At 50.5% G+C, this 14,225-nt stretch overlaps 1 protein-coding gene across 2 annotated transcripts in view; it reads right to left on the minus strand.

Annotated features, from left to right (window-relative positions):
• Positions 1–617: 617 nt before the first annotated feature.
• Positions 618–14,225, minus strand: part of LOC137373148 (uncharacterized protein KIAA0040 homolog) — a 117,596-nt gene continuing 103,988 nt past the window's right edge. Inside the window, exons 1-2 of one of the 2 annotated variants that reach the window (XM_068038003.1) lie at positions 13,899–14,198; positions 618–2,864 (exon numbers count right to left, since the gene is read on the minus strand). In XM_068038003.1, the coding sequence (XP_067894104.1) occupies positions 2,145–2,435 (291 nt within the window). In that variant the 5' untranslated portion in view covers positions 2,436–2,864; positions 13,899–14,198 and the 3' untranslated portion in view covers positions 618–2,144. Of the gene's footprint in view, positions 2,865–13,898; positions 14,199–14,225 lie in introns of those variants that run through there. The other variant, XM_068038004.1, reaches the window with a different exon arrangement.

Here is a 14,225-nt window from a genome sequence, read left to right on the forward strand (position 1 = left end):
TAAATTCCACCAGTTGCGCTGGTGGGATTTGAACCTGTGTCCCCAGGGAATTAGCCTGGGGAATTACACCTTCTGAGACATTACCACCATCTTCTAAAGTCTCTGTATATGGAAATTTGACAATTGTGTATAGAAATCCCTGGCCCCTCTTTACAGAAGCTGTATAGAGAACCCCAGACCCTGTATATGGAACCCAGTCCTTGTACACAGAATGCCTGATCATGTTTACAAATCCCAGACCATTTGAATGGAACCCTAGCTTCTGCATAAAGTACCCTGGACCATATATTCAGATCCCTAGTCCTTGTATATAGAATCCTGGACCGTGTATACAGATCCCTTGCCCCTTGTACACATGTGGATCCTGGATTGGGTGTACGCATCCCGAGCCCCCTGTATGCATACAGAACCCCGGACCGTATATATTCATTCCTATCCTCTTGTATATGGAACCCTAGCCCCTCTATCAGTGTGGTACATTAATGTATGACCCTCTGTTGTCTGCTGCTTTGATATGTGATGTATTGTGAGATGCGTTGTGTGACATGTTTCATTGATGCATGATGGGTTTTCACGGGACAGATCGATGAGTGACAGATATGCCAGATCATACAAGGTTGATCCATAAGGAGTTTATTAAATATAGTATTTCTGTATAAATGGCTTTTCACATGCTGAGCTAGAACTCAATAGATGCAACTTTTTTATCCTTTTCTTCAAAATATTTACTTTCTCGTGACATTCAGTCTTGATCTCAAGGAACTAGAAGATACTTTATAAAATCTGAACACGGATAACACTGCCCTTGATAGCAGTAAATGTTCCCGGTACGAACCAGTGTTCAATTGCAGGCACATACTATGTGGGTGAGAGAGCGATTCACAATTCAGCTTGAAACCCATCACCCAGGAAGCTTTACTGAACTCGAATAGCTTGTCCCATGCTATGTATTAGCACTGGCTGCATGTTAAAGGCAAGAGGACGGGTCATCTGTAACAGTCTGATTATTGATGGGCTCCTGACTGACGGACACTGGGCAGTGTCATAGGCAGCACATGTTTTTTGGGGGGGGGTGGGGGGGGTGGGGTCAGTGTCTTTGCATGTAACTAACAAAATGACTTCAAAAGATCTATTTTTCACTTAGGCGTTCCACAATAAGCTTCAAATAGAAACATTAATACTTTCATAAATTTAACCATTCCAATAAAAAACATTTAAAGAGATAACAGGATTGGTGAACTGAAACTCTAAAGCACAAAGTCTGACGGCTGGTTCTGTGTTGCCAGATTGTTAGTAACTCTGCTGCGATTCACTGTAATATCCAGGTGAACATTTACAAGTACACGCTCAGTGAATGGGTTTTCACTGGTCGACTTGAGGAGCTACCCAGCTATGGAACAATATTCGTTGTTTCTGCGAGCTAGCAAATGATCGAAGGCATGAAGGAGTGTTCTGATTTAAAAAGTCAGAAATTGTGGGGATGTCTGAATCCTCCTCCTTGCCTGCACCACTGGCACTGTGAAACACTACAGTCACACTTTACATTTTACACTTGACAACAGTCACATTGTACACACCAGTCACACTGTACCGTGTAGTCACACTGTAATGTACAGTCACATTGTAAACAACACTGTAACAGACATACATATATAACAGTACACACTGCAGCCACAGTATAACTGACATCCCATGTGTAATTGTAAACAGTACACATAAGGAGGACTGAAGCACAGAACCTAGATTTTAAGTGAAGGGATGTGTTCAGACAGAGACGGTAGAGAGTTGAAGAATGATTAAGCTGAGATTTGGAACATTTGAGCTGGCGTGCAGAGTCTGGATTCTCATGAGAAGCGATTCACTCAGCCACTTCTGTGACATAATTCCCAGTGCAAGGGTGAGAGACTGGTGCTGAGGTTGCAATACCTGAAACCCACTGACTGGCTTCATCCCACAGCAATCAGCACAATAGAAGTCAATAACTTGTAAATGTCCCCAAGGGGGCTAGCAGCCAAGGTGTGAGGTGGTCTCTCCAGATCCTGCAGTGTTGACAACCTCCTCACTTGGTCTGAAGTTCTGTTTTCCAATGGGGTAGAGGGGCCACATGTGGACTGTCAGGTGACACAGAGTGCCGGGATGCAGTGTTACACTGGCACTGAGAGGCTCTCCATCATGATGGGCTGTGGCTGGCTTGGAATCCAAAGGTCATCCAATTTTTTCTTCCTACTTGTCTCTTGTCGCCGATGACAACACTTGCAGCAGGACTCCTGGCTACAGCAACACACCTGGCAGCAGAGGCATACAGCAAGAATCAGCAGCAACAGGGGCAGAATCAACAGGATTGCCAGGCAGACAGAGTTATACACCCCCTCGGAGTGTTTGGTGATGATCAAGTCCCACATTGAATCAATGAATGAGTACACATGTTCCAGCATTGTTACACTGTGCCTGCTCTTTCCACGGAGCAGGCTGGGATACCGCTAACACTCGCACACACACAGGGCACAGACTGTGACCCTGCTGACACTCGCGCACACACACAGGGTACAGACTGTGACCCTGTTAACACTCGCACACACACAGGGCACAGATTGTGACCCTGCTGACACTCGCACACACACAGGGCACAGACTGTGACCCTGTTAACACTCGCACACACACAGGGCACAGACTGTGACCCTGCTGACACTCGCACACACAGGGTACAGACTGTGACCCTGTTAACACTCGCACACACACTTTCTGTTCATGAGGTGTCGACACAGGCCACTTGATTCAGCCTGGGTTGCACAGAGAGTGTCAGGAGCCTCAGCTGGAAGAGTTAAATGTCTGTCTTTCACCTCACGCCCTATCCCACGTGGTTCCTGCGGGAAGGAAGCAAAACAATCAGTTGGTAATCAAAGCTGAACTGGCCTCACTGACAATAAAGAACAAAGAACAGTACAGCACAGGAACAGGCCATTCGGCCCTCCAAGCCTGCGCCGATCTTGATGCCTGCCTAAACTAACACCTTCTGCACTTCCGGGGCCCATATCCCTCTATTCCCTTCCTATTCATATATTTGTCAAGATGTCTCTTAAACGTCGCTATCGTACCTGCTTCCACCACCTCCCCTGGCAGCAAGTTCCAGGCACTCACCACCCTCTGTGTAAAAAAACTTGCCTTGCACATCCCCTCTAAACCTTGCCCCTCGCACCTTAAACCTATGTCCCCTAGTAACTATTTCTTCCACCCTGGGAAAAAGCTTCTGACTATCCACTCTGTCCATGCCACTCATAATTTTGTAAACCTCTATCATGTCGCCCCTCCACCTCCGTCGTTCCAGTGAAAACAATCCGAGTTTTTCCTCCTCATAGCTATTGCCCTCCAGACAAGGCAACATCCTGGTAAACCTCCTCTGTACCCTCTCCAAAGCCTCCACGTCCTTCTGGTAGTGTGGCGACCAGAATTGCACGCAATATTCTAAGTGTGGCCTAACTAAGGTTCTGTACAGCTGCAACATGACAATGATAAGATGTTGTTAACTCCTGAACAAGCTCACCTCGAAGCATCTAAACAATCCCACCATATCCCTCAATCCCACCGACCCACTTTCTACCCATCTCCCTCAATCCCACCTACCCACCGTCTCCCCATCTCTCTCAATCCCACTCACCCACCGTCTCCCCATCTCTCTCAATCCCACCCACCCACCGTCTCCCCATCTCTCTCAATCCCACCCACCCACCTTCTCCCCATATCCCTCAATCCCACCTCCCCGCTATCACACCATATCCCACAATCCCACCTTCTCCCCATCTCCCTCAATCCTACCTTCCCACCTTCTCCCCATCTCCCTCAATCCTACCTTCCCACCTTCTCCCCATCTCCCTCAATCCTACCCACCCACCTTCTTCCCACATCCCTCAATCCCACCTACCCACCTTCTCCCCATCTCCCTCAATCCTACCCACCCACCTTCTTCCCACATCCCTCAATCCCACCTACCCACCTTCTCCCCATCTCCCTCAATCCTACCTTCCCATCTTCTCCCCATCTCCCTCAATCCTACCTTCTCACCTTCTCCCCATCTCCCTCAATCCCACCTACCCACTTTCTCCCCATCTCCCTCAATCCCACCTACCCACTTTCTACCCATCTCCCTCAATCCCACCTACCCACCGTCTCCCCATCTCTCTCAATCCCACCCACCCGCCTTCTTCCCACATCCCTCATTCCCACCCACCCACCTTCTCCCCATCTCCCTCAATCCCACCTCCCCGCTATCACACCATATCCCACAATCCCACCTTCTCCCCATCTCCCTCAATCCTACCTTCCCACCTTCTCCCAATATCCCTCAATCCCACCTACCCACCTTCTCCCCATGTCCCTCAATCCCACCATCTCCCAATATCCCTCAATCCCACCTACCCACCTTCTCCCCATATCCCTCAATCCCACCATCTCCCAATATCCCTCAATCCCACCTACCCACCTTCTCCCCATATCCCTCAATCCCACCTTCTCCCCATGTCCCTCAATGACACCTACCCATCTTCTCAGCATATTTAGTCTAATACAGTAGTGTTATATACCTCCAGGTGAAAAAAGCTCTATGCATCAAATAAAAGAGCCACAAGTAAAGAAGTGAGAGATAACCTAAAACTAAAGGAAAGAGCATTTGGAAATGCGAAGCACCATGTCAATCCAGAGGACTGCGAAATATACAGAAAATATCAAAGGAAGACAAAGAGGATCGCAAGAGCTACATGAAGAGAATACCAAAATAAACTGGAGGGATCTCAAGATTAACACATTAACACAGGTTTACAATTATATTAGAAGAAAAAGGATAGTCAAGGATAATGTGGATCCTTAATAAACGGACGAGGGTAATATGCAAATGAAAATAAGATGGCAAACTTATTGACTAATTTCTTTGTTAATCTTCATTGTAAAGGAAGATAATATACCTCACTCTCCAGGGAAACTAATAGTGGATCAAGGACTGGAACTCACACAAGTTAACATAAGATAGAGAATAGCATTAGAAAAAATGACTGGTACTGAAGACTGACAAATCCCCAGGACCTGATTGTTTCCACCCCAGGCTTCTAAAGGAAGTGGGTGAGGAAATTGCAGATACTTTAACAATAACCTTCCGTAACATTCTTGATTCAGGAACTGTCCCTTTAGTTTGGAAAATTGCAAATTATTTAAGGAAGGTATGAAAGAAACCAAGAAATTATTGACCTGTTTGGCCAACATCTTTTGTGGGGAAGTTATTGGAATCTATAATTAAAGACAGAGTGAGTGAGCACTTAGAGAAATTTGAATTGATTGGAGAGAGCCAACACAGATTTGTAAAGGGTAGATCACATCTAACGAACTTAATTGAATTTTTTGAGGAAGTAACTAAAGTATCTTTGGAGGTGGCAGGACATCTTGAGAGAATAGTTAACAAAGCATATAAAAAATACTGCATTTCTATAGCACTTTTCACAACCACTAGATATCTCGAAACGCTTTACAGCCAATGAAGTACTTTTTGAAGTGTAGTCATTGTTGAAATGCAAGAAATGCGTCAGCCAATTTGTGCACGGCAAACTTCCATAAACAGAAATGTGATAATGATGAGTCAATGTGCTTTTGTGCTGTTGATTAAGGGATAAATATTGGCCTGACCAGGGATAACACCCTGCTCTTCTTCAGAATTGTTTCATAGGATCTTTTACATCCACTGGAACAGGCAGAAAGAGCCTTGGTGTAATGTCTCATCCAAAGACAGCACCTCTGACAGTGCAGCACTCAAAGAACAACAAAGAACAGTACAGCACAGGAACAGGCCATTCGGCCCTCCAAGCCTGCGCCGATCTTGATGCTCCCTCAGTACTGCACTGAAGCAGGGCATGAACCTGGAACTTTCTGATTCGGAGGCAAAAGTGCAATCAACTGAGGCATAACTGGCACACATATGGAAGCTTGGGTTTCATAAACAGAAGTATTGAGTACAAAAGCAGGACTAACATGTTGAACCTTTATAAAGCTCTGGTTAGGCCACAACTAGAGTATTGTGCCCAATTCTGTTCTCCACACTTTAGGAAGGATGTGAGGGTCCTTGAGAGGAGATTTACCAGAATGGTTCCAGGGATGAGGGATTTTAGCTACAAGGTTAGTTTGGAGAAGCTGGGGTTGTTCTCCTTGGAGCAAAGGAGATTGAGGGGAGATCTGACAGAGCTGTACAAGATTATGACAAAGAAAAGCTGTTCCCATTAGCTGATGGTACAAGGACTAGGACTTTGGATAAACCAGATTTAAGGTTTTGGGCAAGAATTGCAGGCGGAATAGGGGGAAGACTTTTTTTTTATGCATCCAGTTGTAATAACCTGGAACCCTCTGCCTTTGAGGGCGGTGGAAGCGAAGACAATGAATGATTTCAAAAGGAAATTGGACAGGCACTTGAGGGAAATAAACTTACAGGGCTATGGGAGCCAGCATGGACTCAATGGGTCAAATGGCCGCCTTCTGTGCTGTAACGATTCTATGACTAGTAGACAGAAGAATGTATGAATGTAGATTATCTGGATTTCCAGGAGACATTTATAAAGTTCCGTATAGGAGACCATCAGCTCAAATTAAAGCTTATGGAACTGAAGCTAAATTATTGACCTGGTTAGGAGGTTGGTTAGGAGGTTGGTTAGGAGATATAAGACAGAGAGCAGGGATAATGGGAATGTACTCAAATTGGAAGGAAATGATTAGTGCTGTCCCATAAGGATCTGTGCTGGATGACACAATAGAGAGCCAGATATACAATTGTAAAATTACAACGAGACACTTATCGGTTAAGTGAGTGGGCCAAACTGGCAGATGGATTTAAATACAGTTAATTGTGAGGTCACCAATTTTGAGCCAAAAAGGTAAAGATCCTAATATCTTTGAAATGGTCAAAAGCTAGGAACCATATAACTTGTTCTCCTTGACTATAAGCATCAGGAAAAAGGTGGTCATGGGACAAGTTTTATTTTTTTTTATTGTTACAGCACTGAAACAGGCCCTTCGGCCCACCGAGTCTGTGCCGACCAACAACCACCCATTTATACTAATCCTACATTAATCCCATATTCCCGACCACACCCCACCATTCTGCTACCCCCTACCTACACCAGGGGCAATTTATAATGGCCAATTTACCTATCAACCTGCAAGTCTTTTGGCTTGTGGGAGGAAACCGGAGCACCCGGAGGAAACCCACGCAGACACAGGGAGAACTTGCAAACTCCGCACAGGCAGTACCCAGAATTGAATCCGGGTCACTGGAGCTGTGAGGCTGCGGTGCTAACCACTGCGCCACTGTGCCACCCCTGCATTGTTGCATCTCCACCCCTGATCACACTAAATAACATCCCACTGGAAGTGGTTAGTAAATTCTGCTACCTTGGGTCCACGGTGACAGACAATCTGTCCCTTGATGCACAGCTCGATACACACATAGCAGCTACCACATTTGGCCGTCTTGTGAAACACTCATGGGATAACACCAAGCTGACCCTGAGGACCAAGCTGATGGTTTATAAGGCCTGTGTTCTCAGCACCTTGCTGTATGGCTGTGAAACATGGGCAACTTACAGATACCAGGAAAAGAAGCTCAATAATTTCCACCTTCGCTGTCTGTGGTGCATTATGGGTATATCCTGGCAGGACAAAATCACAAATGTGGTAGTCCTCTCAAAGGCAGAGCTCCCAAGTGTGTTGTTACTAATCAAACAGAGGCGGCTTCGGTGGATCAGACACATCCGCAGGATGGAAGATGATCGCATACCCAAGGACTTTCTGTATGGTGAGGTAGCCGGGGCCAGACGACCAGTGGGGAGTCCAAAGCTCCACTTCAAAGATGTTTGCAAGCGTGACATGAAGACCCTGAATGTTGACTATCACACCTGGGAGTCACTATCTGGCGAAAGAGGGAAATGGTGACACATCCTGTGGACTGGTGTGCAATACCACGATGACCAGTTGCTACAGCAGCCTCGCAACAGGAGCCAACGTCAAAAACAGCAACTCAGAGCATCACTTGGCAGCTTCATGTGTGGCACTTGTGGCAGAATCTGCCTCTCAAGGATTGACCTTCACAGCCCTCAGCAAAGGTGCACAAAGAGAAGACACTCCACTGAAATGGATTGTTTGCTGCATGTCCATCATCTTTCGTAGATGGAAGGATGTCAACCAGGAACCATGAAAGCCCAAAATGACACACACACAGATCACGAGTTGTTGAGTACAAAATAATCAAAAAGGTTATTGGAATGTCAGCCTTGATAACTGGAGGACTAGAATACAAAGCGGAAGTATTGCTACAGCTGTACAAAGCTCTGATTAGACCACATCTGGAGCACTGGGAGCAGTTCTGGACATCACACCTTAGAAATGATACATTGACTTGAGCTCAGTGTAGATTCACCAGGATTTACCTGGACTCAAGGGGTTAAATTATGAGGAGAGATTACGTAAACTAGATTTGTGTCCTCTGGAATATAGAATCTAAGGGTGAGTTGATTAAGGATCTTAGAATTTTGAAAGGAATTGATAGGGTAGAGAGAACAAAACTTTTTCCATTGGTGGGGGAGTCCAGGACAAGGGGGTCATAACCTTAAAATTAGAAATAGCCGATTGAGGAGTAAAGTTTGGAAACACTTTATCAAGTAAAGGGTGCGAGAAGTATGATACTCACCCCCACAAAAAGTGATACCTGCTAGTTCAATTAATAACTTTAAATCTTAAATCGATAGATTATTGCTAGACAAGGGATTTAGAGACATGGCAGTTGGATGGCGTTCGCACTTAGATCAGCCAAGATCTCAGTGAATAGTGGAACAGCTATCTCCCCGTGTCCCTCAATCCCACCGGCCCACCTTCTCCCCGTGTCCCTCAATCCCACCTACCCAGCTTCTCCCCTTGTCCCTCAATCCCACCTACCCACCTTCTTCCCGTGTCCCTCAATCCCACCTACCCACCTTCTCCCCGTGTCCCTCAATCCCACCGGCCCACCTTCCCCCCCTGACCCTCAATCCCACCGGCCCACCTTCTCCCCCTGACCCTCAATCACACCTACCCAGCTTCTCCCCATGTCCCTCAATCCCACCTACCCACCTTCTCCCCGTGTCCCTCAATCCCACCTACCCAGCTTCTCCCCGTGTCCCTCAATCCCACCTACCCACCTTCTCCCCATGTCCCTCAATCCCACCGGCCCACCTTCTCCCCATGACCTTCAATCCCACCGGCCCACCTTCTGCCCATGACCCTCAATCCCACCTACCCAGCTTCTGCCCGTGTCCCTCAATCCCACCTACCCAGCTTCTGCCCGTGTCCCTCAATCCCACCTACCCATCTTCTGCCCGTGTCCCTCAATCCCACCTACCCAGCTTCTGCCCGTGTCCCTCAATCCCACCTACCCATCTTCTGCCCATGACCCTCAATCCCACCTACCCAGCTTCTGCCCGTGTCCCTCAATCCCACCTACCCAGCTTCTGCCCGTGTCCCTCAATCCCACCTACCCATCTTCTGCCCGTGTCCCTCAATCCCACCGGCCCACCTTCTCCCCATGACCCTCAATCCCACCTACCCAGCTTCTGCCCGTGTCCCTCAATCCCACCTACCCAGCTTCTGCCCGTGTCCCACAATCCCACCGGCCCACCTTCTCCCCATGACCCTCAATCCCACTGGCCCACCTTCTCCGCGTGTCCCTCAATCCCACCTACCCAGCTTCTCCCCATGACCCTCAATCCCACCGGCCCACCTTCTCCCCGTGTCCCTCAATCCCACCGGCCCACCTTCTCCCCGTGTCCCTCAATCCCACCGGCCCACTTTCTCCCCATGACCCTCAATCCCACCGGCCCACCTTCTCCCCATGACCCTCAATCCCACCGGCTCACCTTCTCCCCATGACCCTCAATCCCACCGGCCCACCTTCTCCCCGTGTCCCTCAATCCCACCGGCCCACCTTCTCCCCGTGTCCCTCAATTCCACCGGCCCACCTTCTCCCCATGACCCTCAATCCCACCGGCCCACCTTCTCCCCATGACCCTCAATCCCACCTACCCAGCTTCTCCCCGTGTCCCTCAATCCCACCTACCCAGCTTCTCCCCGTGTCCCTCAATCCCACCTACCCAGCTTCTCCCCGTGTCCCTCAATCCTACCGGCCCACCTTCTCCCCGTTTCCCTCAATCCCACCGGCCCACCTTCTCCCCATGACCCTCAATCCCACCTGCCCAGCTTCTCCCCTTGTCCCTCAATCCCACCTGCCCACCTTCTCCCCGTGTCCCTCAATCCCACCTACCCACCTTCTCCCTGTGTCCCTCAATCCCACCTGCTCACCTTCTCCCCGTATTCCTCAAACCCACCTGCCCACCTTCTCCCCGTGTCCCTCAATCCCACCTGCCCACCTTCTCCCTATTTCCCTCATCCCCACCTACCCACCTTCTCCCCATATCCCTCAATCCCACCTGCCCACCTTCTCCCCATATCCCTCATTCCCACCTACTCACCTTCTCCCCATATCCCTCAATCCCACCTACCCACCTTCTCCCCATATCCCTCAATCCTACCTACCCACCTTCTCCCCATATCCCTCAATCCCACCTGCCCACCTTCTCCCCATATCCCTCATTCCCACCTACTCACCTTCTCCCCATATCCCTCAATCCCACCTGCCCACCTTCTCCCCATACCCCTCAATCCCACCGGCCCACCTTCTCCCCATGACCCTCAATCCCACCGGCTCACCTTCTCCCCATGACCCTCAATCCCACCGGCCCACCTTCTCCCCATGACCCTCAATCCCACTGGCCCACCTTCTCCGCGTGTCCCTCAATCCCACCTACCCAGCTTCTCCCCATGACCCTCAATCCCACCGGCCCACCTTCTCCCCGTGTCCCTCAATCCCACCGGCCCACCTTCTCCCCGTGTCCCTCAATCCCACCGGCCCACTTTCTCCCCATGACCCTCAATCCCACCGGCCCACTTTCTCCCCATGACCCTCAATCCCACCGGCCCACCTTCTCCCCATGACCCTCAATCCTACCGGCCCACCTTCTCCCCATGACCCTCAATCACACCGGCCCACCTTCTCCCCATGACACTCAATCCCACCGGCTCACCTTCTCCCCATGACCCTCAATCCCACCGGCCCACCTTCTCCCCGTGTCCCTCAATCCCACCTACCCAGCTTCTCCCCATGACCCTCAATCCCACCGGCCCACCTTCTCCCCGTGTCCCTCAATCCCACCTACCCAGCTTCTCCCCATGACCCTCAATCCCACCGGCCCACCTTCTCCCCGTGTCCCTTAATCCCACCGGCCCACCTTTTCCCCATGACCCTCAATCCCACCTACCCAGCTTCTCCCCGTGTCCCTCAATCCCACCTACCCAGCTTCTCCCCGTGTCCCTCAATCCCACCTACCCAGCTTCTCCCCGTGTCCCTCAATCCCACCTACCCAGCTTCTCCCCGTGTCCCTCAATCCCACCTACCCAGCTTCTCCCCGTGTCCCTCAATCCCACCTACCCAGCTTCTCCCAGTGTCCCTCAATCCCACCTACCCAGCTTCTCCCCATGACCCTCAATCCCACCGGCCCACCTTCTCCCCGTGTCCCTCAATCCCACCGGCCCACCTTTTCCCCATGACCCTCAATCCCACCTACCCAGCTTCTCCCCGTGTCCCTCAATCCCACCTACCCAGCTTCTCCCCTTGTCCCTCAATCCCACCTACCCACCTTCTCCCTGTGTCCCTCAATCCCACCTGCTCACCTTCTCCCCGTATTCCTCAAACCCACCTACCCACCTTCTCCCCATATCCCTCAATCCCACCTACTCACCTCCTCCCCATATCCCTCAATCCCACCTGCCCACCTTCTCCCCATATCCCTCAATCCCACCTACCCACCTTCTCCCCATATCCCTCAATCCTACCTACCCACCTTCTCCCCATATCCCTCAATCCTACCTGCCCACCTTCTCCCCATATCCCTCAGTCCCACCTGCCCACCTTCTCCCCATACCCCTCAATCCCACCTGCCCACCTTCTCCCCGTATCCCTCAATCCCACCTACCCACCTTCTCCCCATATCCCTCAATCCCACCTGCCCACCTTCTCCCCATATCCCTCAATCCCACCTGCCCACCTTCTCCCCGTATCCCTCAATCCCACCTGCCCACCTTCTCCTCCTATCCGTCAATCCCACCTACCCACCTTCTCCCCATTTCCCTCATCCCCACCTACCCACCTTCTCCCCATATCCCTCAATCCCACCTGCCTACCTTCTCCTCCTATCCGTCAATCCCACCTACCCACCTTCTCCCCATTTCCCTCATCCCCACCTACCCACCTTCTCCCCATATCCCTCAATCCCACCTGCCCACCTTCTCCTCATATCCGTCAATCCCACCTACCCACCTTCTCCCCGTATCCCTCAATCCCACCTACCCACCTTCTCCCCGTATCCCTCAATCCCACCTACCCACCTTCTCCCCGTATCCCTCAATCCCACCTACCCACCTTCTCCCCGTATCCCTCAATCCCACCTACCCACCTTCTCCCCGTATCCCTCAATCCCACCTACCCACCTTCTCCCCGTATCCCTCAATCCCACCTACCCACCTTCTCCCCGTATCCCTCAATCCCACCTACCCACCTTCTCCCCATACCCCTCAATCCCACCTACCCACCTTCCCCCCATATCCCTCAATCCCACCTGCCCACCTTCTCCCCGTATCCCTCAATCCCACCTACCCACCTTCTCCCCGTATCCCTCAATCCCACCTACCCACCTTCTCCCCGTATCCCTCAATCCCACCTACCCACCTTCTCCCCATACCCCTCAATCCCACCTACCCACCTTCCCCCCATATCCCTCAATCCCACCTGCCCACCTTCTCCCCGTATCCCTCAATCCCACCTACCCACCTTCTCCCCGTATCCCTCAATCCCACCTACCCACCTTCTCCCCGTATCCCTCAATCCCACCTACCCACCTTCTCCCCGTATCCCTCAATCCCACCTACCCACCTTCTCCCCGTATCCCTCAATCCCACCTCCCCACATTCTCCCCGTATCCCTCAATCCCACCTACCCACCTTCTCCCCGTATCCCTCAAGCCCACCTGCCCACCTTCTCCCCATATCCCTCAATCCCACCTGCCCACCTTCTCCCCGTATCCCTCAATCCCACCTGCCCACCTTCTCCTCATATCCGTCAATCCCACCTACCCACCTTCTCCCTATTTCCCTCATTCCCACCTACCCACCTTCTCCCCATATCCCTCAATCCCACCTACCCACCTTCTCCCCGTATCCCTCAATCCCACCTACCCACCTTCTCCCCATACGAACATACAAACATACGAATTAGGAGGAGTAGGCCACTCGGCCCTCGATCCTGCTCCGTCATTCAACAAATTCATGGCTGAACCGATTACTTCACATTTCCATCTACCCCCGATAATCTTCCACTCCTCTATCCCTCAATCCCACCTACCCACCTTCTCACTCACACTGAGACACACACAGGCCGTCCAGTACCAGACAGGAGTGAATCGTTCCCTTTTACACGCTGTGTACTGTACATGTACATGAACTAACACTGAGATACGCACGGGCATATAGTATCAGATAGGATTTATTAAATCATCCCGATTTAATAAATACAGTGACAAGTAAGATGTAAAATGTTAAGCGAATGTTTTGTATGCCTTTAAGATAAAGCGACATGTCCATGATTGAGTTAAACTTCAGAGACTGTGATACAGATCAGTGTTCTGTCACCCCGCCCTTACCCGAACAGGCCTGGACCCACCTGGGCAGGCCGCAGTCTGAACTTGTTGCAATACTCGGCACCAACTCCTTGCTGCTTAACTGAGACTCACCTCACCGCTGCACTTTGTGAGGCAGCCCGACGACACTTTTCAAAGCTTTGTCTTGCTGCTGGGTCTGCCTTTTCACCACTCAGAGGGTCAGCCCCAGCCTCACAGGTGGTGTCATTGAGCAGTGGCTGTGGGAGGGGAGGTGACAGCTCTCTCTCTCGCTGCCTCTTGCTGCGTGTATCTGAGCTCACCCTGTGTTCCCCGCTCTGGCAGCCTGTGGTCAGTAAGTTTGATGCTTTTACATCTGACGTCAAAGCTCACAGACTGACTAAAACTTCCTGTTCATTTCACCATTTGCACACAGAACTGAGAGCTGTTCAGAGAGAAACT

Source organism: Heterodontus francisci, chromosome 8 (assembly GCF_036365525.1).
Source record: "Heterodontus francisci isolate sHetFra1 chromosome 8, sHetFra1.hap1, whole genome shotgun sequence".
NCBI lineage: Eukaryota > Metazoa > Chordata > Chondrichthyes > Heterodontiformes > Heterodontidae > Heterodontus > Heterodontus francisci.